Source organism: Bombina bombina, chromosome 2 (genome assembly GCF_027579735.1).
Source record: "Bombina bombina isolate aBomBom1 chromosome 2, aBomBom1.pri, whole genome shotgun sequence".
NCBI classification, from domain to species: Eukaryota; Metazoa; Chordata; class Amphibia; order Anura; family Bombinatoridae; genus Bombina; species Bombina bombina.
This window is the reverse complement of record NC_069500.1, coordinates 736,268,613-736,290,350: the sequence shown is the minus strand read 5'-3', so window position 1 is coordinate 736,290,350 and position 21,738 is coordinate 736,268,613. Positions and strand designations below refer to the sequence as shown.

Here is a 21,738-nt window from a genome sequence, read left to right as displayed (position 1 = left end):
TCTCACTATGCAGGGTTCTGTATGTGAAGAAGATTCTCCTATATTACAATGTAAAATCTAAAAAAAAGTTAAAGAGTTTGTGATTTATCTCATTAGGCCCTTAGAGAGAAAATGGAAAATTAACATTGTATTATCTCTTTGTGCCACCACCCACTGCGAGTGTAATTTCTTCTAAACCTTCTAATTTATATAGCTTTTCTAAAACAAGTACTTAACTTTTGAAATATTCAGTATGGGTGAGTATACAACAGGCAAAAACAGCTATTTCAAATGACAAAATAAAGATACATTTTTATTTGTAAACAATTTAATACACTCCAGCAGGTAAAATGAATAATTGGGAAGAAGACACAATCACAACACCTTTTTAAGGGACATTTAAGTTAAAATTAAAATTGAATGATTCAGATAGAGCATGACATTTTAATAGACGTTTCAATTAATTTCTGTTACCAAATGTACTTTTTTCTTTTGGTATCCTTTGTTGGAAAGCATATCTAGGTATGTTCAGGAGCAGCAATGCATTGCTGGGAGCTAGCTAGTGATTGGTGGGTACACACATATGCCTTTTGTAATTTTCTCACCATATGTGGTTAGCTAGGTCCTAGTAGCACATTGTTGGAGCTGACTTTAACCATTTGTTAAATATTTAGCTATATGCAAATACTGATCCAATGATAAAATGCTCTAACACATTATAGCATTTTCTTTTTGCACTTTTATGGGCTAGATTGATCATTTAAGGGCGGACAGGGGTGTACATATTCCCCCTGTCCGCTCCAGCTCTTCTCTGGCGGGCAGCAATACGTTGCCGGAATTTAACATTGCAAGCGAGCGCTATTTTGCTCTTGCGTGAAATTCTGCCTCCTGTCCATTCACAGCCAATTAAGTGCGGCCAGGAGCTGTCAATCTCCCTGGTTGATCACAATATTTTGCTTGTTTTCAGTGAATATAAATTTCTAAACTTCCGAAGGGGTTATCAGTGTGCGTTTCTACTTTTCAACAGTCCCAAAATGCATCAGCTATTAATACTCCAGAAGCTCATAGAAGCATAGATTTTGAACCAAAGACCCAAAAAGAGATTGTTCCGTAAATTACTCCTGAAACTACTACCCTTTACCTTGAGATTATGACCCCTTGTTTTTAAATTTTTCTTTTTATGTAAAATACTCACAGCCTAAACTTTGCTAAACCTCTTAATATACTTGAAAATTATTATTATCATATCACCTCTTTCCCTTCTCTCCTCTAATCTGTACATATTTAGGTCATTTAGCCTCTTCTGGTAAGTTTTAGTTTTTAGACCATGTACCATACCAGAAAATGACACAAAACTGTTATGTGCGTCTGTGTCTCTGATTTTGTTATCCAAAAACCAAATGTGTATGATTAAAGGTAAACAAAACAGTGATGTGTGTTGTTTAGCTATTGCAGCACAGGGGCCTTTATGTTGATCTCGTTTGTATGTCATTTTAAGGAATTTGAACAGGGGTATTTATGTTTATTGAGTTATGGATTTGGTTAATTTGTATTAATGAGCGTAACTTCAAATTTCTGGAGTCGCTAGTGACTTACGGCACTTTAGAAACTGCCGGCGCCTAAGAAAAGTAAAGGAAATATCAAATCTCCTGTAACTGTCTAACCTGCCTCCCAAAAATAGCCCGACACGTAAAACCCCTATATCCGCAATCCCCCCTCTCACTACTAATAATAAATGTATTAACCCCTAGACCGACAACGCAATAAGCCTAATTATTAACCCTTAAACCGCCATAGCCCACAACGCAATTAACCTATTTAAGTATTAACCCCTAAACCGCCATAGCCCACATAGGCTATTAAATGTATTAACCCCTAATCTGCCACCGCCAACGTCGCCGCCACTATAATAAAGTTATTAACCCCTAAACCTAAGTCTAACCCTAACCCTAAAACCCCCCTAACTTAAATATTATTTAAATAAATCTAAATAATATTACTATTATTAACCCCTTAACGACCAAGGACGTACGCCACACGTCCTCAAAAAAAATACACTTAATGACCGAGGACGTGTGGCGTACGTCCTTGGTCTGGAAATCAGCTGGAAGTGATCCTGCTCGCTTCCAGTTGCTTTCCGGTTATTGCAGTGATGCCTCGATATTGAGGCATCCTGCAATAACCTTTTTTAGCAATCCGGTGCAGAGAGAGCCACTCTGTGGCCCTCTCTGCACCGGACATCACCGGCTAAATCCGTTGGTGGGTGGGAGCCGGTTCGGGAGGCGGGTGGCGGCCATCGATGGCCCTGATGATCTGTAGGGGGGCGGGATCATGGGCGGGAGTGATCAGAGGCACGCGCGGGCGCGCGCACGTGCACGGGAGGGCGGGGGCGGGCGTGTGCACGGGGAGGGAGCGGGTGGGAACCGCTACACTACAGAAAAATTGTTTGAAAAGTTGTAAAAAAAATAGATTGATTTATGTTAAAATACATTAGTCAGGGGGTGGGGGATTGCTCTGTGGGGGGGGGGGGGGGAAGCTACACTACAGAAAAACAGGCAAAAAAATAAAAAAAAACATTTTTTTTTGCAAACTGGGTACTGGCAGACAGCTGCCAGTACCCAAGATGGCCCCCAATAAGGCAGAGGGGGAGGTTAGAGAGCTGTTTTGGGGGGGATCAGGGAGGTTGGGGGCTAAGGGGGGGATCCTACAAAGTAGCACATGTAAATATGCTAAAGATGTATTTTTTTTTTTTTTTTTTAAACTTTTATTTTAGTACTGGCAGACTTTCTGCCAGTACTTAAGATGGCGGGGACAGTTGTGGGGTGGGGGAGGGAAGGGAGCTGTTTGAGAGGGATCAGGGGGTCTGATATGTCAGGTGGGAGGCTGATCTCTACACTAAAGCTAAAATTAACCCTGCAAGCTCCCTACAAACTACCTAATTAACCCCTTCACTGCTAGCCATAATACACGTGTGATGCGCAGCAGCACTTAGCAGCCTTTTAATTACCAAAAAGCAACGCCAAAGTCATATATGTCTGCTATTTCTGAACAAAGGGGATCCCAGAGAAGCATTTACAACCATTTGTGCCATAATTGCACATGCTGTTTGTAAATAATTTCAGTGAGAAACCTAAAATTGTGAAAAATTTTGCGTTTTTTTTAATTTGATTGCATTTGGCGGTGAAATGGTGGCATGAAAATATACCAAAATGGGCCTAGATCAATACTTGGGGTCGTCTACTACACTACACTGAAGCTAAAATTAACCCTAGAAGCTCCCTACATGCTCCCTAATTAACCCCTTCACTGCTGGGCATAATACATGTGTGGTGCGCAGTCGCATTTAGCAGCCTTCTAATTAGTAAAAAGCAAAACCAAAGCCATATATGTCTGCTATTTATGAACAAAGGGGATCCCAGAGAAGCATTTACAACCATGTATGCTATAATTGCATAAGTTTTTTGTAAATAATTTCAGTGAGAAACCTAAAGTTTGTGAAAAAAAATTGTGAAAAAGTGAACAATTTTTTTTATTTGATCGCATTTGGCGGTGAAATGGTGGCATGAAATATACCAAAATGGGCCTAGATCAATACTTTGGGATGTCTTCTAAAGAAAAATATATCCATGTCAATGGATATTCAGGGATTCCTGAAAGATATCAGTGTCCCAATGTAACTATCGCTAATTTTGAAAAAAAAGTGGTTTGGAAATAGCAAAGTGCTACTTGTATTTATGGCCCTATAACTTGCAAAAAAGCAAAGAACATGTAAACATTGGGTATTTCTAAACTCAGGACAAAATTTAGAAACTATTTAGCATATGGTTTTTTTTTGGTGGTTGTAGATATATAACAGATTTTGGGGGTCAAAGTTAGAAAAAGTGTGTTTTTTTCCATTTTATTCCTCATATTTTATAAAAATTTTTATAGTAAATTATAAGATATGATGAAAATAATGGTATATTTTGAAAGTCCATTTAATGGCGAGAAAAACGGTATATAATATGTGTGGGTACATTAAATGAGTAAGGGGAAAATTACAGCTAAACACAAACACCGCAGAAATGTAAAAATAGCCTTGGTCCCAAACGGACAGAAAATGGAAAAGTGCTGTGGTCATTAAGGGGTTAACTAAATTATTCCTATTTAAAACTAAATACTTACCTATAAAATAAACCCTAAGAGCTACAATATAATTAATAATTACATTGTAGCTATTTTAGGATTTATTTTTATTTTACAGGCAACTTTGTATTTATTTTAACTAGGTACAATAGCTATTAAATAGTTAATAACTATTTAATAGCTACCTAGTTAAAATAATTACAAATTTACCTGTAAAATAAAACCTAACCTAAGTTACAATTACACTTAACACTACACTATCATTAAATTAATTAAATAAATTAACTACAATTATCTAAAATTAAATACAATTAAATAAAATAAACTATAGTACAAAAAACCCCCCCCACTAAATTACAGAAAATAAAAAATAACAAGAAGTTTAAACTAATTACACCTAATCTAAGCCCCCTAATAAAATAAAAAAGCCCCCCAAAATAATAAAATGCCCTACCCTATACTAAATTACAAATAGCCCTTAAAAGGGCTTTTTGCGGGGCATTGCCCCAAAGTAATCAGCTCTTTTACCTGTAAAAAAGAAATACACCCCCCAACATTAAAACCCACCACCCACACCCAACCTTACTCTAAAACCCACACAATACCCTCTTAAAAAAACGTAACACTACCCCATTGAAGATCACCCTACCTTGAGCCGTCTTCACCCAGCCTGGCAGAAGTCTTCATCGGATCCGGGCACAAGTGGTCCTCCAGCCGGGCAGAGGTCTTCATCCAATCCGCGCAGAAGAGGTCCTCCATCTGGGCAGAAGTCTTCATCCAAGCGGCATCTTCTATCTTCTTCCATCCGACGAGGAGTGGCTCCATCTTGAAGACATCCGACGTGGAGCATCCTTCCGGGCCGACGGACTAACGACGAATGAAGGTTACTTTAAATGACGTCATCCAAGATGGCGTCCCTTGAATTCCAATTGGCTAAGGTAGGAAAACTCCTATTGACTGATGCAATCAGCCAATCGGATTGACCTTGCATTCTATTGGCTGTTCCAATCAGCCAATAGAATGCGAGCTCAATCCTATTGGCTGATTGGATCAGCCAATCGGATTGAACTTTAATCCGATTGGCTGATTGCATCAGCCAATAGGATTTTTCCTACCTTAATTCCGATTGGCTGATAGAATCCAATCAGCCAATCGGAATTCAAGGGACGCCATCTTGGATGACATCATTTAAAGGAACCTTCATTCGTCGTTAGTCCGTCGGCCAGGAAGGATGCTCCACATCGGATGTCTTCAAGATGGAGCCGCTCCTCGTCGGATGGAAGAAGATAGAAGATGCCGCTTGGATGAAGACTTCTGCCCGGATGGAGGACCTCTTCTGCGCGGATCGGATGAAGACCTCTGCCCGGCTGGAGGACCACTTATGCCGGGATGCGATGAAGACTTCAGCCAATCGGAATTCAAGGGACGCCATCTTGGATGATGTCATTTAAAGGAACCTTCATTGGTCGTTAGTCCGTCGGCCAGGAAGGATGCTCCGCGTCGGATGTCTTCAAGATGGAGCCGCTCCTTGTCGGATGGAAGAAAATAGAAGATGCCGCTTGGATGAAGACTTCTGCCCGGATGGAGGACCTCTTCTGCCCGGATCAGATGAAGACTTCCGCCGGTTGGAGGACCACTTGTGCCCGGATCGGATGAAGACTTCTGCCCGGCTGGGTGAAGACGGCTCAAGGTAGGGTGATCTTCAATGGGGTAGTGTTAGGTTTTTTTAAGGGGGGATTGTGTGGGTTTTAGAGTAAGGTTGGGTGTGGGTGGTGGGTTTTAATGTTGGGGGGGTGTATTTATTTTTTTACAGGTAAAAGAGCTGATTACTTTGGGGCAATGCCCCGCAAAAAGCCCTTTTAAGGGCTATTTGTGATTTAGTATAGGGTAGGGCATTTTATTATTTTGGGGGGCTATTTTATTTATTAGGGGGCTTAGATTAGGTGTAATTAGTTTAAACTTCTTGTAATTTTTTTATTTTCTGTAATTTAGTGGGGGGGGGTTGTACTATAGTTTATTTTATTTAATTGTATTTAATTTTAGGTAATTGTAGTTAATTTATTTAATTAATTTAATGATAGTATAGTGTTAGGTGTAATTGTAACTTAGGTTAGGTTTTATTTTACAGGTAAATTTGTAATTATTTTAACTAGGTAGCTGTTAAAATAAATACAAAGTTGCCTGTAAAATAAAAATAAATCCTAAAATAGCTACAATGTAATTATTAATTATATTGTAGCTATCTTAGGGTTTATTTTATAGGTAAGTATTTAGTTTTAAATAGGAATAATTTAGTTAATAATAGTAATATTATTTAGATGTATTTAAATAATATTTAAGTTAGGGGGTGTTAGGGTTAGACTTAGGTTTAGGGGTTAATAACTTTATTATAGTGGCGGCGACGTTGGCGGCGGTAGATTAGGGGTTAATATATTTAATAGGCTATGTGGGCTATGGCGGTTTCGGGGTTAATACTAGAATAGGTTAATTGTGGTGTGGGCTATGGCGGTTTAGGGGTTAATACAGCTTATTAGTTATTGCGGTGGGGGATTGCGGTTGACAGGTATATAGATATTGCGCATGCGTTAGGTGTTAGTTTATTTTTCAAGGCATTTTTGGGAGTTACTACGGCTGCCTTTTATGGCGAGGTAAAAATGGAGTAAGATTTCTCCATTTTCGCCACGTAAGGCCTTGCGCTGGATATTGGATACCGATTTGCGACGCGGTCCCATCTTAGCTTATGGGAGTAAAAATTGCGGGCGACGGGTGAAATATACGTGCTGCATTTATATGCGGCGCTGTATATAGGATACCAAAAATGCACAAAAACTGGAGTCTCCGGCTTTTGCGGGCAACGCTGCATATGTAATGGGGCCCTTTATGTCTTCTTTTTTTTCTCTCATAGTTTAGAGCATACAATTTTAAAAATGTTTCCAACTTAATTCTAGTATCAAATTCGGAATAGAGGTAAATTGAATTGTATTCTTTTGAATGATATGCTCTATGTGAATCATCAAAAAAAAAGAAAAATAGGTTTCATGTCCCTTTAATCACTTCCATTTCCTATAAAGTGTTATTATACTAAATTAATTTTATTACCTACATTTGATACCACAATAATTTGTAACTAAACTATGTTAATAAAATGCATCTAAGGTTATGGATCGATTAGGCCTGTTTATTCATTAAAATTATATGAAGCACTTGTTTTTGTGTAAAATTGTGCTTTGTCCCACACTCCCTAGAGAGGCTAAAAAGCAAACTCTGTACACCTACAAATGCTGCAAATCAAATAGCTGGTTTAGATCATTTGCAGCATTTTGAAATCCCAGGTTACAGATTTTGCTTTCTGGCCTCTAGGGAGCGTGGGACAAAGCACAATTATTTTACGCAAAATTGAGAGGTGTTTAATGTACCTTTGAATAGTTTGTTACTAATTATTTTCCTTTTTGCAATCATTTTGTACAGGGGAGCAACCTCAGCTGTTTTTAGATGGGAAGAAAAGGGAACAAAAAAGGCATATGCTGCTAAAATAATAAAAAAAAATGTAAGTATAGTATCCAAAACTAGAACATCATTTGACTAATTAATAAACCAAGAGTCAATAAAAATGAAGTTATAGGGGTGCAATGAGCTAAAGCTTTCCTCTCTGGCAAAATTATCTAGCAAGTCTTGACAATATTGTGAGGTCCCTTAAAGGGCCACTAAAGTCAAAATTATTTTTTGGGGATTTAGATACAGCACACAATTATAGTGATGGTAAATTTAAAGGGACATTAAACACTAAATAAATATTAGATAGAATGAAGCAATCAAACAAAAAAAGTCTGAGAATAACGTAGATTTATTTTTTAGTTTCATTCGCTGTTTAAATATTGACAAAATAAGTGAAAGGTTTTAGTGTCTATTAAACAATGGGAGCTGCCATGTTGCAACTTAGGTTACCTTCTCTGGTGTGGCCAATTAGGGACAGTTATAAATAGGTCACTAGAGTGTGCAGCCATTGGCTGTGTGGAATATAACAGTGTTCTACGCTTCCATTTCAAACAGGAACTGAAAAGCTCACAATTTCAAAATGGAATTACAGGAAAAGTGGACAAAATAAATAATGAAAGCATAATGCAGAGTTCTTTTTTATATATACAATTTATCATTTTATATTACAATTTCAAACTGTTTAATGTCCCTTTAAGAATATTGCAATGAAAAATATTGTAGTGTACAGGCAAAACCGCATAATTAAAAAAAAAGAAAAAAGAAGTATATATATATATATATACAACACACAGAGAAAACCCAGCACTCACTTACAAGCTCTCAGCTAAGATTTAAAAGCAAAAATGGAAAGGTTAGTCACCGCATCTGGCCAAATGGGACAAGCTCAGGTACCACGTCAAGGTCCTTTCCAATACCTGAGACCCTAAAACAGCCACACAATGCAAGCTTTCAAATCCAAACAAACTGAAAACAAGGGAAGGGTGCACAGGAATATGTAATCACCCTAGACATATACAAAACACGGAAGGGAACTGCACTCTCATACCGGACCGGGTACACATCCCATGACCCTGCAACATGCTCAGCCCTGGGTGAGCCCTGGGTGCCCTGGGTGAGGTATTGGAAAGGACCTTGACGTGGTACCTGAGCTTGTCCCATTTGGCCAGATGCGGTGACTAACCTTTCCATTTTTGCTTTTAAATCTTAGCTGAGAGCTTGTAAGTGAGTGCTGGGTTTTCTCTGTGTGTTGTATTAATTTGTTTTGTAATTTTCCCTATGGTTCTTGCACCCAGACCTGTCTGGGGTTAACTGCTTGTGGCTCTGGGGACAGCACAGCTTCCTGTGAGTGCCAGTGGCACCCAGAGCTGAGCATGTTGCAGGGTCATGGGATGTGTACCCGGTCCGGTATGAGAGTGCAGTTCCCTTCCGTGTTTTGTATATATATATATATATATATATATATATATATATATATATATTATAAAAAATAAAAAAAAGACTTAAAATCCTACTTGGTATCTTCTGTTCCTCCCCCCCTTCATTTCCTCTTTTCACTGGGCTTTGATATAGCGAGAAGCCCCACCCACTCTCTACATAGGCATCCTAAAGGCTTTCAAAGGGATGGACGTCAAGAGTGAAATATGACACACACACTGATTGGATGTTCATTGGAATTGTCAAAAAAATAAAAGAGTACATCCCAATGGACCAGCATAACATTGTAATAGAAGCAAGTCAGTTCTTTGGGAAACAGCACTACTATGTGATACAGTGCACGGTGACAGGGGTTAGCTGCATATATCCCAAAGTCAAAGTAAGAAACAGGTAATCACCAGCACTGTAGAAAGCTTATAAAAATTTTTTATTTAATATACATAAAAAGCGACGTTTCGGGGTTTAACCCCTTAGTCATGCTGAAGGTACATATACATCTTAATGGTTTTATAAACATAGTTTGGCGCCAAACACATCCATTTTGGGAACAAGGGCTCCATCTAGGGGTCATTCATTTATGGGACATCTTTCTATAATTTTTTTGTGAGTATATGTAACTACATAAAAACAATGTAACAAACCTTTACAGTATGGCAATATGTATGTGTAAATCTCTAGCTTATTGTGGCAATAAATTTTCAACACTAAATTTTAACATAGAATATTCAGTACCATTTAAATCCACTACTAGATAATTCTATGTGAACTATAGTATGTCTATCTAAATACATGGGTAAATTACATCAAAGGAGCTATAGTGAATGAAAAAAGTAAGTGACTAAAAATTGAGAAAGACTGAAAATTTATCAACACCTACCAGGCAATTCTTATAGAATCAATTCAAAAGAAACAGGATAGGTCAAAATCCCTGTTGAGTCCCTTTGGTATAAGGGTCTCCAATTTGTGGATCCACCACATTTCTTTCTGTTTTAATAATTTTTCCCTATCTATTCCATTTCTGGGTACCTTTTTTTGTTCTATGACATGCCACCGAAGTTGGCTTATGCCATGTCCATGTTCCAAAAAGTGTTTTGACAGGGGTGCCTCTAGATTTTTTCTCTTTATATTTGAGCGATGTTGACTCAACCTGTCTTTGACCTTTTGTGTAGTCTCCCCTAGGTAATAAAGGGAACACGGACATTTAATAAGGAAAATCACAAAATTACTATCACAGGTGTGGAAACCCTCAATATTAAAACGTATACCACTATGAGGGTGGAAGAAATTTGGACCTTTAATTATCGAGCTACAGCTCACACAGCCAAGGCAGGGGTACCTGCCATTTCTCTTACTTCCAATATAGGATTGTGTATATGGGCTGTCCCTATATCGGTTTCTAACCCTTCTATAGGCCATAAGTGGTGGTTCCTTAAAATGGTCTATGTGTTGATTACAATCTCTCAGTATGTGCCAGTGTTTCCTTATAGCCTTAGATATTATGTTTTTGTGTGGATTGTATTGCGAGACGAACACTAATCTGTCCTTATTGTTCTTCTTACTCTCTCTTTGGATAGGGTTCTGAATTTCTTTGATTTTTTTCGTTAATTAGACTTAGAGGGTAGCCTCTTCTCAGGAATTTATTTGTCATCTCTAAGAGTCTTTTTCCCTCCTTATCTTTTTCACTGGCTATTCTTTGTACCCTGAGCAACTGGCTCTTGGGCAACGAATCTATCAATCCTCTCGGGTGAAAACTATTATACTTCAAGAGAGTATTTTTGTCTATTTCCTTGGAGTATATATCTATGTTTAGTTTATTAGTACCTTTGGATACCCTTGTATCTAGGAATGTAATAGTCTCTTCACTACATGACAATGTAAATTGTAAATCCCTCACCATGGTATTAAGTTCTTGAACAAACTTTTCCAGGGTTCCAATGCTGCCCCACCACACGCCAAACACATCATCGATGTAGCGCCACCACACTGCTCCATGTGTCTTAAACTAATCTCTCTTCAAATTCATTCATGTAGAGATTGGCGTATGATGGGGCAACATTGGAACCAATTGCCGTTCCTTTAATCTGGACAAACCATTCATCCTGAAAAATAAATTTACCCATATATTTAAATAGACATACTATAGTTCACATAGAATTATCTAGTAGTGGATTTAAATGGTACTGAATATTCTATGTTAAAATTTAGTGTTGAAAATTTATTGCCACAATAAGATAGAGATTTACACATAAATATTGCCATACTGTAAAGGTTTGTTACATTGTTTTTATGTAGTTACATATACTCACAAAAAATGTATAGAGATGTCCCATAAATGAATGACCACTAGATGGAGCCCTTGTTCCCAAAATGGATGTGTTTTGCACCAAACTATGTTTATAAAGCCATTAAGATGTATATGTACCTTCAGCATGACTAAGGGGTTAAACCCCGAAACGTCGTTTTTTATGTATATCCAATTAAAGTTTTTTATAAGCTTTCTACAGTGCTGGTGATTACCTGTTTCTTTTTGTAATAGAAGCATTACTATAGGCACTGATTTAACCCTTTTCACAGATAGATTAAAAATAAAAGGTACACATATACTTTTTTAATTGCATATATGGCATTTGATTATCTAAAGTTTACCATCACTTTAAAAAAAACTTATATACTTAGATTATCAAAATGTACACATTTTTTATGTACACACTTTCTGAGGCTCCAGCTCCCACTGAGAATGAGCAGAAGTGCACAGTATATACGTATATGCATTTTTTTTATTGGTTGATGGCTATCACATGATATATGGGTATTGAAAATTGGATTTACTTTGCGATAAAATATTCTACTGCTCATTTCAAATTCCAAGTAAGTGCTATTGCATTTTTATTGTGCACATTTCAGCTTTTAGAGCTGTTTTTCTTGCTATACAGGGTTCTGGATGTGTAGGAGAGACACATATATTACAATATAATTCTCAAAAAAAAAAGCCCCCAAAGATTTTGCAAGGTTTCTCTCCATGCTGGCAAGTTTTTGATCATGAGGTCATAGAAAGACATGTCTTGAATTCACTTAATTTGCATGTTGATGTCAGTACTCTTGTGCCTTATTTTACTCAAACATTATTATCCTAACAAATGTTCTATGTATTATAACGACAGATCAAATCAGTATTATGTGCTGATTGGTCTGACTGGGGGACGTACCTAGCAACACAGTCCTCCATGAGCTAATAAGAACCATTTTTTAAGCACATGATCGCAATGACGATCATGTGCTTCCTTTTTCCTTTACGATCCGAACTTGGAAGGATGCGTCCATCCTGAAGGAGTTAAGTCACTATAGGCAATGTTTATGTCTGTACTTTTATCAGTCATCGGCTGTGTTCAGCACAGGATCGGCAGTGTGTTGCTGCTTTAGAGGCTAGACTAGAGCCAAGACCGGATTGACCTACCAGGATACCAGGAGATTTCCCTGTGGGCTGCAGCAGCTGGGGCTGGAAAGCAAGAAGTTAAAGGGATAATTAATAGATACAATTAGGTTGTAGGGTGCAAAAAAACATTGTGGATGGAGTATCCCAGTAATCCCCTTTAAGAAAAATGGGAACATGTGCATTCTACTGACTCAACGAAACATAGAGCTGGCCTTTATATTTTCATATCTTTACAGGGCTGCTTTTTATTCCCAGTCTGGCCCCGACTAGAGCTGACATTGTGTCTTTAACCCCTTTGTGTCAAGTTAGTAAACTATAATAGCCTTTAATAAGCAAACATGAGGCAGTCATCAACAACAGTAATCCAGAAAATAATCTAGCAAATGACAGATTTTTTTTTATTTTAGTGCAATAAAACTGTCTGAACCAGAAGTTATAAAGCCAATCCCTAGTTTAAATACCTTAGAAATAATTCAGAATTTCAAGGGTTGTTACAGAATTTCAAGGGTTGTTACACTCTTCCTGTAAAACATGGGCAATATCCTACCCTGTATGTCAATGCTAATCTGTATTGCATAGGGCAGTAAAGTTGCCAGCTGTCCATCACAAATATACTGGACAATCTCTGGGTGAATGGGCACAATGGTAGATGGTGTCACATAATTCTCTAATCCAAAAGAGAGCCATGTATGTAATGAATATATCATAATGGTTTCTTGCAGTTGTTGCTGTTTATATTTGTTGCAGTTCATATATTCTAACACTAGGGACAACCATGAAGTATTACAGTGAAATGGGTCTGTTGTCTTCAGTTAATAAAAAGTTCTTAAAGTTGAACAATTGTGCATTTATGAGTTCTGTGCATCCTATAACAGGAGATCTTTACATGGTGTCAGAAGTAAACAGATTTATTTAAGTTTGTCATGGCTGCAAGGAGACAGCAAGTGCCTCCTATGAATTTTGATAAAGGTAATGTATCTGAGCACTGGACAAGATGGAGAGAGCTCATATTAATTCTTATTTGCTTATATTTTTATATTTTTTAATATATTACCATATACTGTATATTTTTCACAACTAAGCAATCATGTTACCCTATGGCTGCCAGTAACATAGAAATCAACCATGTTATCTCCTCAGCTACAGCAACAGCACCACAAATAAAATAAACAGTAGTGATTTTATTTGATCTCCCTGACTGTCACTTATTTATTTATGCTTCATATGTGTAATGCATTGAAGCATAGTAGGCTTTTTATATTTAACTTCTGAACTGTAAAAAAACAGGACATTTATATATATATTTATATATGTATTTTTGTAAAGTTTTTACTGGACAGCCTGCTAAAATACTGGACTGTCCAGTTGAATACTGGACACTTGGCAACCCTAAGAGCAGGCCCATGAGATACAATGTAGAGCTAGAGTTGCCATCTCGGCCATGTTTTTCTGGACACTTATAAGTTACACATGCTGCAGGGTAGAAGATGTATTGTGCCTCTGGACATCACATGAATAGTGCTAATGAACAGCACAATACACGTTCTCCCCTGCTTACCCTGCAGCATGTGTAACTCATAAGTGTCCAGGAAAACATGGCCGAGGTGGTGACCCTATGTAGAGCACCCAGTGCTTTCTGTGTGATCCATGAATTTCACAATGTAAGTGTCTGAATTCTTCAGTATTTTCTTTGTAGTTTCTGAGCACAAGAGTGAAGGTATAATTAAAGGGACACGGTACCCAAAAATTTTCTTTTGTAATTCAGAAAGAACATGCAATTTTAAGCAACTTTCTAATTTACTCCTATTATAATTTTTTCTTCGTTCTCTTGCTATCTTTATTTAAAAAAGAAGGCATCTAAGCTTGTTTTGGGTTCAGTACTCTGGACAGCACTTTTTTATTGGTTAATTAATTTATCCACCAATCTAAACTTACATTTTTGAATTTCAAATAAAGATACCAAATTAGAAAGTTGCTTAAAATGTCATGCTCAATCTGAATTACGAAAGAAAAAATTTGGGTACAGTGGCCCTTTAAGCATTTGCGTGCCATCCCATAGCTCCTAAACCTTTCCCCATGCTTTTTTATGTATGCATGTTACACTGGCATAAGGGAAAACACTGATCCTATTTACCACAACTGGTTAATTCCTGTTCAGTATATGTTTGATAAAAGATTGCTCTTTTGTAAATTGCTCTCATTGTTATATATATATATATATATATATATATATATATATACTGTATATATATAATTTTATATATATATATATATATATATATATATATATATATATAGCATCAAAGGAAGAAGGCACTCACTGGGTCTTTTCCGTCAAAATAACATTTTAATTTGTGACGTTTCGAGGTTTCCCCCGTTTTCAAACAAGCATAAGTCTGGCTGTATGTTTATTTGAAAACGGGGGCAACCCCGAAACGTCACAAATTAAAATTGTTATTTTGATGGAAAAGACCCAGTGAGTGCCTTCTTCCTTTGATGCTATATTATACATTGGAGCGTACCCTGGGCACCACAGGTGGATCAAGCCTTGAAACTTTTACCTGGAGTGCTTTACCTTCTTTTGTGACTATATATACAGTATATATATATATATATATATATATATATATATATATATCATGTGTGGCCTAGCACTCACGGTTACCATTTAGTACCGGGTGCGCATCAAATAATCCAGATAGAGAATAATGAGGAAGGGCAAAAAATTGCAACCGCACTACACAAGTGAATGGGGACTGCTATTTGTACCTACTTTTATTTTTGCAGTGGGTACTTGCTGGAGTGCTTATGCAAGAATCAATGATTCAGAAAAGAGTAGAGTCAGAAATGTTAATTTCTGGCTCCAAGGGCAGATTGCATTTTTTAGCACTTACTGTCCCCTATTACTAATATAGGTATCAAAACCTTGAATAGGAAAGAGATGTGGGTGGAGCAGCGTATGTCTAAAATTAAAACCTAACTTTTATTTCAACACTTAAAAAAAAAGAAGAAAAAATGATAATAACATACAATTAAAAACACAAATTCGCGTAGAACTTGGAAATTAGGGTTAAATTGTACCCTGTGTTTAGTATTTGGATGGGGTAACGATAAGAGAGAGGGGTATCAATATTCAGATATTATAGTTCTAGAATAAGGTTATCTGAAGAGCTGATGTACGTGTGGATTCTCTTGTATCTCTGACACCTGTGTTATTGTGTCAAATTATTGTTGTGAATGCCTATAGTGTTACTACAAATGTTTTATCTCTCTGATCTAACTGGATAATATACACCTCCTCTATTGGGCTTGTGTTACAAGCTGAGATGATGAAGTATCGTACTCAATTAAATTTATGAGAGAATAAACTGTTATGATTTAAGATTTTAGTATTGTGTATATATACAGAAGTGATTCTGCTATATGTATTGAACTTGTATGATTTAGGATTTTAGTAATGTATATATATGCAGAAATGATTCTGCTGTATTTATTGAAGTTTAAATATTGAGAAGAAATGTATAAATCGAGTTGCAGTGTGTTGTAAAGATAAGTGCCTTTAGCTAATGCTTAAATAGCAATTTATATATTAGTTCTTACACACGTAATATGAGCATTCCCCTTATTTCTGGGGTACTCTGCTTTATCCAGAAGTTGTTATATCTTTTCTCTTAATTTTATTTAAGTGAACAGATTTTTTTAAAACATGCATATAGACGCTTCTATATATATGTATTTAGTTATTTAACTCGTTAATACCGATATTTGTATCAATAGTTGGAGATGATATAGATTAATACTTGTGATCAATGTCTTAGTGTGATAATGAGACTTGGTTGTTATTGTGCTTATTGTTCAGTCTATTTGTTCTAGTAAACATGGATACTAGTGGAGTATTGGGGTCGCAAGCTTCAAATGAAATAGTTATTGGTTCTATTTTATATATAGAATCAAGTCAGTATCGAGCTGGTTGCTATTTCCCCTTAGTATCTATGTTGGCTTTGAGTTAAATACAGTTTTGTGTGATTCAGTATGTTACATTGTTTTGTATATTTTTAAATTTTCTCAGAAGTCACTACACTTGACCTAATGTATTGTTTCTTTATTTGCTGACACTGTTGTATATGTTTGGTCTATTCAGTCTTAGATCTTACTTGCTAGTACAGGATTTGTTCACAATATTGTTTATATATTCTTGCGGTTCACTTGTATTATTAATTAATACGGTCAGCTGTATAATACCGCAATGGTTTTATATATCTAAACCCTGATAGCTTTCTTATATAAATTTCTTATATTTATATAGCTCTTTATAATTATGCTATTGGGTAGACCAAACAAATGTGGGTCTTAATTTGTTAAAATAACAACTGAGCTGAGTCAGCAATAGTCCCCCGGTTTCCAGCAGTATTGTTTGGGAGCCGGTATATTTTTAGGTATAACAGTCGTGTGATCTTTTAGAGTGTTGACTAGCGTCAGATAGATTGTAGTATATTCCGGTCAAGTAATACTGGAACTTCTATAACGGCAATTACTTAATAAAGTTCGGAGTCACACTTGTTTTCTTTTCACATTCACACTATATTATGGTTTCGTTATCCTTGCATTCACAACGTATTTAAGTAATACTGAATCTCGAAACATCCACTTCAGCTTCCCCCAACTTGTTTTTACATTAATCCCCAATACTCATTCATGCATTCATTGTTTTATCTAAGTTCTACGTTCTTTTGCTGATTAAAAACTAAATGGGTTGAAATCGAGATGTCAACCTCTCCCTAACATGTTTCGCCGTTTGTAATTCCGGCTTTTTCCGGAATTACAAACGGCGAAACATGTTAGGGAGAGGTTGACATCTCGATTTCAACCCATTTAGTTTTTAATCAGCAAAAGAACGTAGAACTTAGATAAAACAATGAATGCATGAATGAGTATTGGGGATTAATGTAAAAACAAGTTGGGGGAAGCTGAAGTGGATGTTTCGAGATTCAGTATTACTTAAATACGTTGTGAATGCAAGGATAACGAAACCATAATATAGTGTGAATGTGAAAAGAAAACAAGTGTGACTCCGAACTTTATTAAGTAATTGCCGTTATAGAAGTTCCAGTATTACTTGACCGGAATATACTACAATCTATCTGACGCTAGTCAACACTCTAAAAGATCACACGACTGTTATACCTAAAAATATACCGGCTCCCAAACAATACTGCTGGAAACCGGGGGACTATTGCTGACTCAGCTCAGTTGTTATTTTAACAAATTAAGACCCACATTTGTTTGGTCTACCCAATAGCATAATTATAAAGAGCTATATAAATATAAGAAATTTATATAAGAAAGCTATCAGGGTTTAGATATATAAAACCATTGCGGTATTATACAGCTGACCGTATTAATTAATAATACAAGTGAACCGCAAGAATATATAAACAATATTGTGAACAAATCCTGTACTAGCAAGTAAGATCTAAGACTGAATAGACCAAACATATACAACAGTGTCAGCAAATAAAGAAACAATACATTAGGTCAAGTGTAGTGACTTCTGAGAAAATTTAAAAATATACAAAACAATGTAACATACTGAATCACACAAAACTGTATTTAACTCAAAGCCAACATAGATACTAAGGGGAAATAGCAACCAGCTCGATACTGACTTGATTCTATATATAAAATAGAACCAATAACTATTTCATTTGAAGCTTGCGACCCCAATACTCCACTAGTATCCATGTTTACTAGAACAAATAGACTGAACAATAAGCACAATAACAACCAAGTCTCATTATCACACTAAGACATTGATCACAAGTATTAATCTATATCATCTCCAACTATTGATACAAATATCGGTATTAACGAGTTAAATAACTAAATACATATATATAGAAGCGTCTATATGCATGTTTTAAAAAAATCTGTTCACTTAAATAAAATTAAGAGAAAAGATATAACAACTTCTGGATAAAGCAGAGTACCCCAGAAATAAGGGGAATGCTCATATTACGTGTGTAAGAACTAATATATAAATTGCTATTTAAGCATTAGCTAAAGGCACTTATCTTTACAACACACTGCAACTCGATTTATACATTTCTTCTCAATATTTAAACTTCAATAAATACAGCAGAATCATTTCTGCATATATATACATTACTAAAATCCTAAATCATACAAGTTCAATACATATAGCAGAATCACTTCTGTATATATACACAATACTAAAATCTTAAATCATAACAGTTTATTCTCTCATAAATTTAATTGAGTACGATACTTCATCATCTCAGCTTGTAACACAAGCCCAATAGAGGAGGTGTATATTATCCAGTTAGATCAGAGAGATAAAACATTTGTAGTAACACTATAGGCATTCACAACAATAATTTGACACAATAACACAGGTGTCAGAGATACAAGAGAATCCACACTTACATCAGCTCTTCAGATAACCTTATTCTAGAACTATAATATCTGAATATTGATACCCCTCTCTCTTATCGTTACCCCATCCAAATACTAAACACAGGGTACAATTTAACCCTAATTTCCAAGTTCTACGCGAATTTGTGTTTTTAATTGTATGTTATTATCATTTTTTCTTCTTTTTTTTTAAGTGTTGAAATAAAAGTTAGGTTTTAATTTTAGACATACGCTGCTCCACCCACATCTCTTTCCTATTCAAGGTTTTGATACCTATATTAGTAATAGGGGACAGTAAGTGCTAAAAAATGCAATCTGCCCTTGGAGCCAGAAATTAACATTTCTGACTCTACTCTTTTCCGAAATAATGAGGAAGGCACTCACTGGATTTAGCCAAGGGAATTTTTATCCTTTACTGGTGCCAGTTTGAAAACGGGGGTAATACTCTGAAACCTCACAGTAATACGGTAAAGGATTAAAATTCCCTTGTTTAAATCCGGTGAGTGCATTCCTCATCATTCTATGTATGTATATATATATATATCTATATATATATACATATATATATATATATATATATATATATATATATATATATATAAAACTCCCAGTAGTGCATTGCTGCTCTGGAACTGACTTCAACTATGTGTTTAACTAATTTGCCCGGTTGAAACACATTGTTTTACATGATCAATAATAAAATGCTATAATATTAGAACATTTTCTTTTTGCGCTTTTACTCCCTTAAATGATATAATTATCTAAAATGTAATTTCTTCCTTTAGATTGATAAAAAGATTATAAGAACTGAAATTGGAGTGTTACTGCGCCTTTCTCATCCAAACATTGTAAGTATTTTTCTTTTTATTTATTTTCCTCAAAAGCCTTATTGGCTGATATTCTTTACAAATCCATTGATCATGTTAAAAGAAAAATATTTGCTACAATGTCCCTTTAACCACAAGAGTAGTAAAACATAACTATCATGCATATGACAGAGGCTAGCATGGACAATTCATTCCCACAGCTGTATTGAGTGCTTTAAACTCCTGACAAGAAAAGTGGTTTTGTTTCTTTGTTGTTTTTTTTGTCTCAACGCTGTAACATCTATTTAAAACATTTTAATGTGTTATGAAATGCCTTTATTAGATCAAACAAAAACAAAAATGGAGTATCATGGCATTTTAATAGAAATTTACTTTAAACTTTCTTCATATTTTATAGACACTTAGACAGATATGGTTTCTTAAATATAACTAAACATACAAAAGAGAAAACTCAGTAGCGCATAAAACAATATGTAGTTAGTAACTACTTAAATCCAGCTAGGGGTAGGGTGGGTTGCAAGAGTTCGACTAACTTTCAGGTTAAAGCGGTATGACTGTTGACTCGAAAAATAGCCAAAAAACATGTACCGGAGTAAATTCCCCCACTGCTGCCCAAGCCTGCTTTCTTCTTACCGGAATTAATGGGATCTGCGATGCACGGGTACCATATACCTCCTCCAAGTGCTCGTCTCTCCACCGGCTCAGCTGCTTGGCGTCCTCGTGGGTATGGAAATGTACAGCGTCTCTCCTGCTCGCCTTAACCGAGCGCCGAATCCTATTGGCTGGTAGTGATGTCAGTCAACCTGAACCAATCCGTCGTATAGATAGAACCGTATGTCCACCAATAGCTGCTGGAAGAAAACACACACCTCCCCACAGCACGATCATCCAGGAATCACTGGCCAAAGTAGCAAAAGTAGAAAAAACGGTTATCCTTGGGTGAATGAATAAAACGTCTTTATTGAGAATAAAGTTAAAATCGAAAGGCATACACAAATAAAGAGAAAATAGCACCAGGTGTGGCACTGTCTGGCTTAGACAGTGCCACACCTGGTGCTATTTTTCTCTTTATTTGTGTATGCCTTTCGATTTTAACTTTATTCTCAATAAAGACGTTTTATTCATTCACCCCAGGATAACCGTTTTTTCTACTTTTGCTTCTTAAATATAACTTACAGAAACATATGTAGCAACCATAATTTTATTAAAGTGAAGCACTTTTTTCAGAACCAGCAGCCTGTTTGTACATTGCATACTTAATTTCACAACAAAAATAAAACTTTAGTAAATGTCTACTACAATCAATACGTTATATTCACAGACATACTTTATAGGTTAGTTGTTATTTTGGGGCTGATTTATCATTTGTCGGACGGACATGATCCGTTGTAGCGGATCATGTCCACCCAACATCGATAAATGCCGATGTCTCATGAAATGCTTGTGCAATACCGTTCCCTGCACATTCGCTGTCAATCGGCCGCTAGCAGGGCGTGTCAATCAACCCAATCATATCCGATCAGGCTGATTGATGTCCGCAGCCTCAGAGGTGGCTTACGAGTTAAGGAGCAGCGGTCTTAAGACTACTGCTTCTTAACTTATGTTTCCTGCGAGCCTAATGGCTTGTGCGGAAACTGCTGCATTTGCAGCATAAAAAATTGGCCCTTGGTCTAGACAATAAATCTTCAAAAGCCAATGTTTCTAATTTAAAAAAAAACACATATATAAATGTGCAAGTATGTATTTTTAAGTTGCAGCTTCATTAGAAAACAATAAGAAATGTTGTTATTTACTTAAAGGGACACTGAACCCAATTTTTTTATTTCATGATTCAGATAGCGCATGCAATTTTAAGCAACTTTGTAATTTACTCCAATTATCATTTTTTTTTATTCTCTTGCTATCTTTATTTGAAAAGCAAGAGTGTAAGTTTAGAAGCCAGCCCATTTTTGGTTCACAACCTGGGTTGTCCTTGCTGATTGGACAGCACCAATAAACAAGTGCTGTCCA

The 21,738-nt window shown here is 36.2% G+C and overlaps 1 protein-coding gene across 1 annotated transcript in view; it reads left to right on the top strand.

Annotated features, from left to right (window-relative positions):
• The window catches only part of LOC128647983 (calcium/calmodulin-dependent protein kinase type IV-like), a 66,829-nt gene that overhangs the window by 11,467 nt on the left and 33,624 nt on the right, over positions 1–21,738 (top strand). The window contains exons 3-4 of the mRNA XM_053700663.1: positions 7,573–7,651; positions 19,687–19,749. Of these exons, the coding sequence (XP_053556638.1) occupies positions 7,573–7,651; positions 19,687–19,749 (142 nt within the window). The remainder of the gene's footprint in view (positions 1–7,572; positions 7,652–19,686; positions 19,750–21,738) is intronic.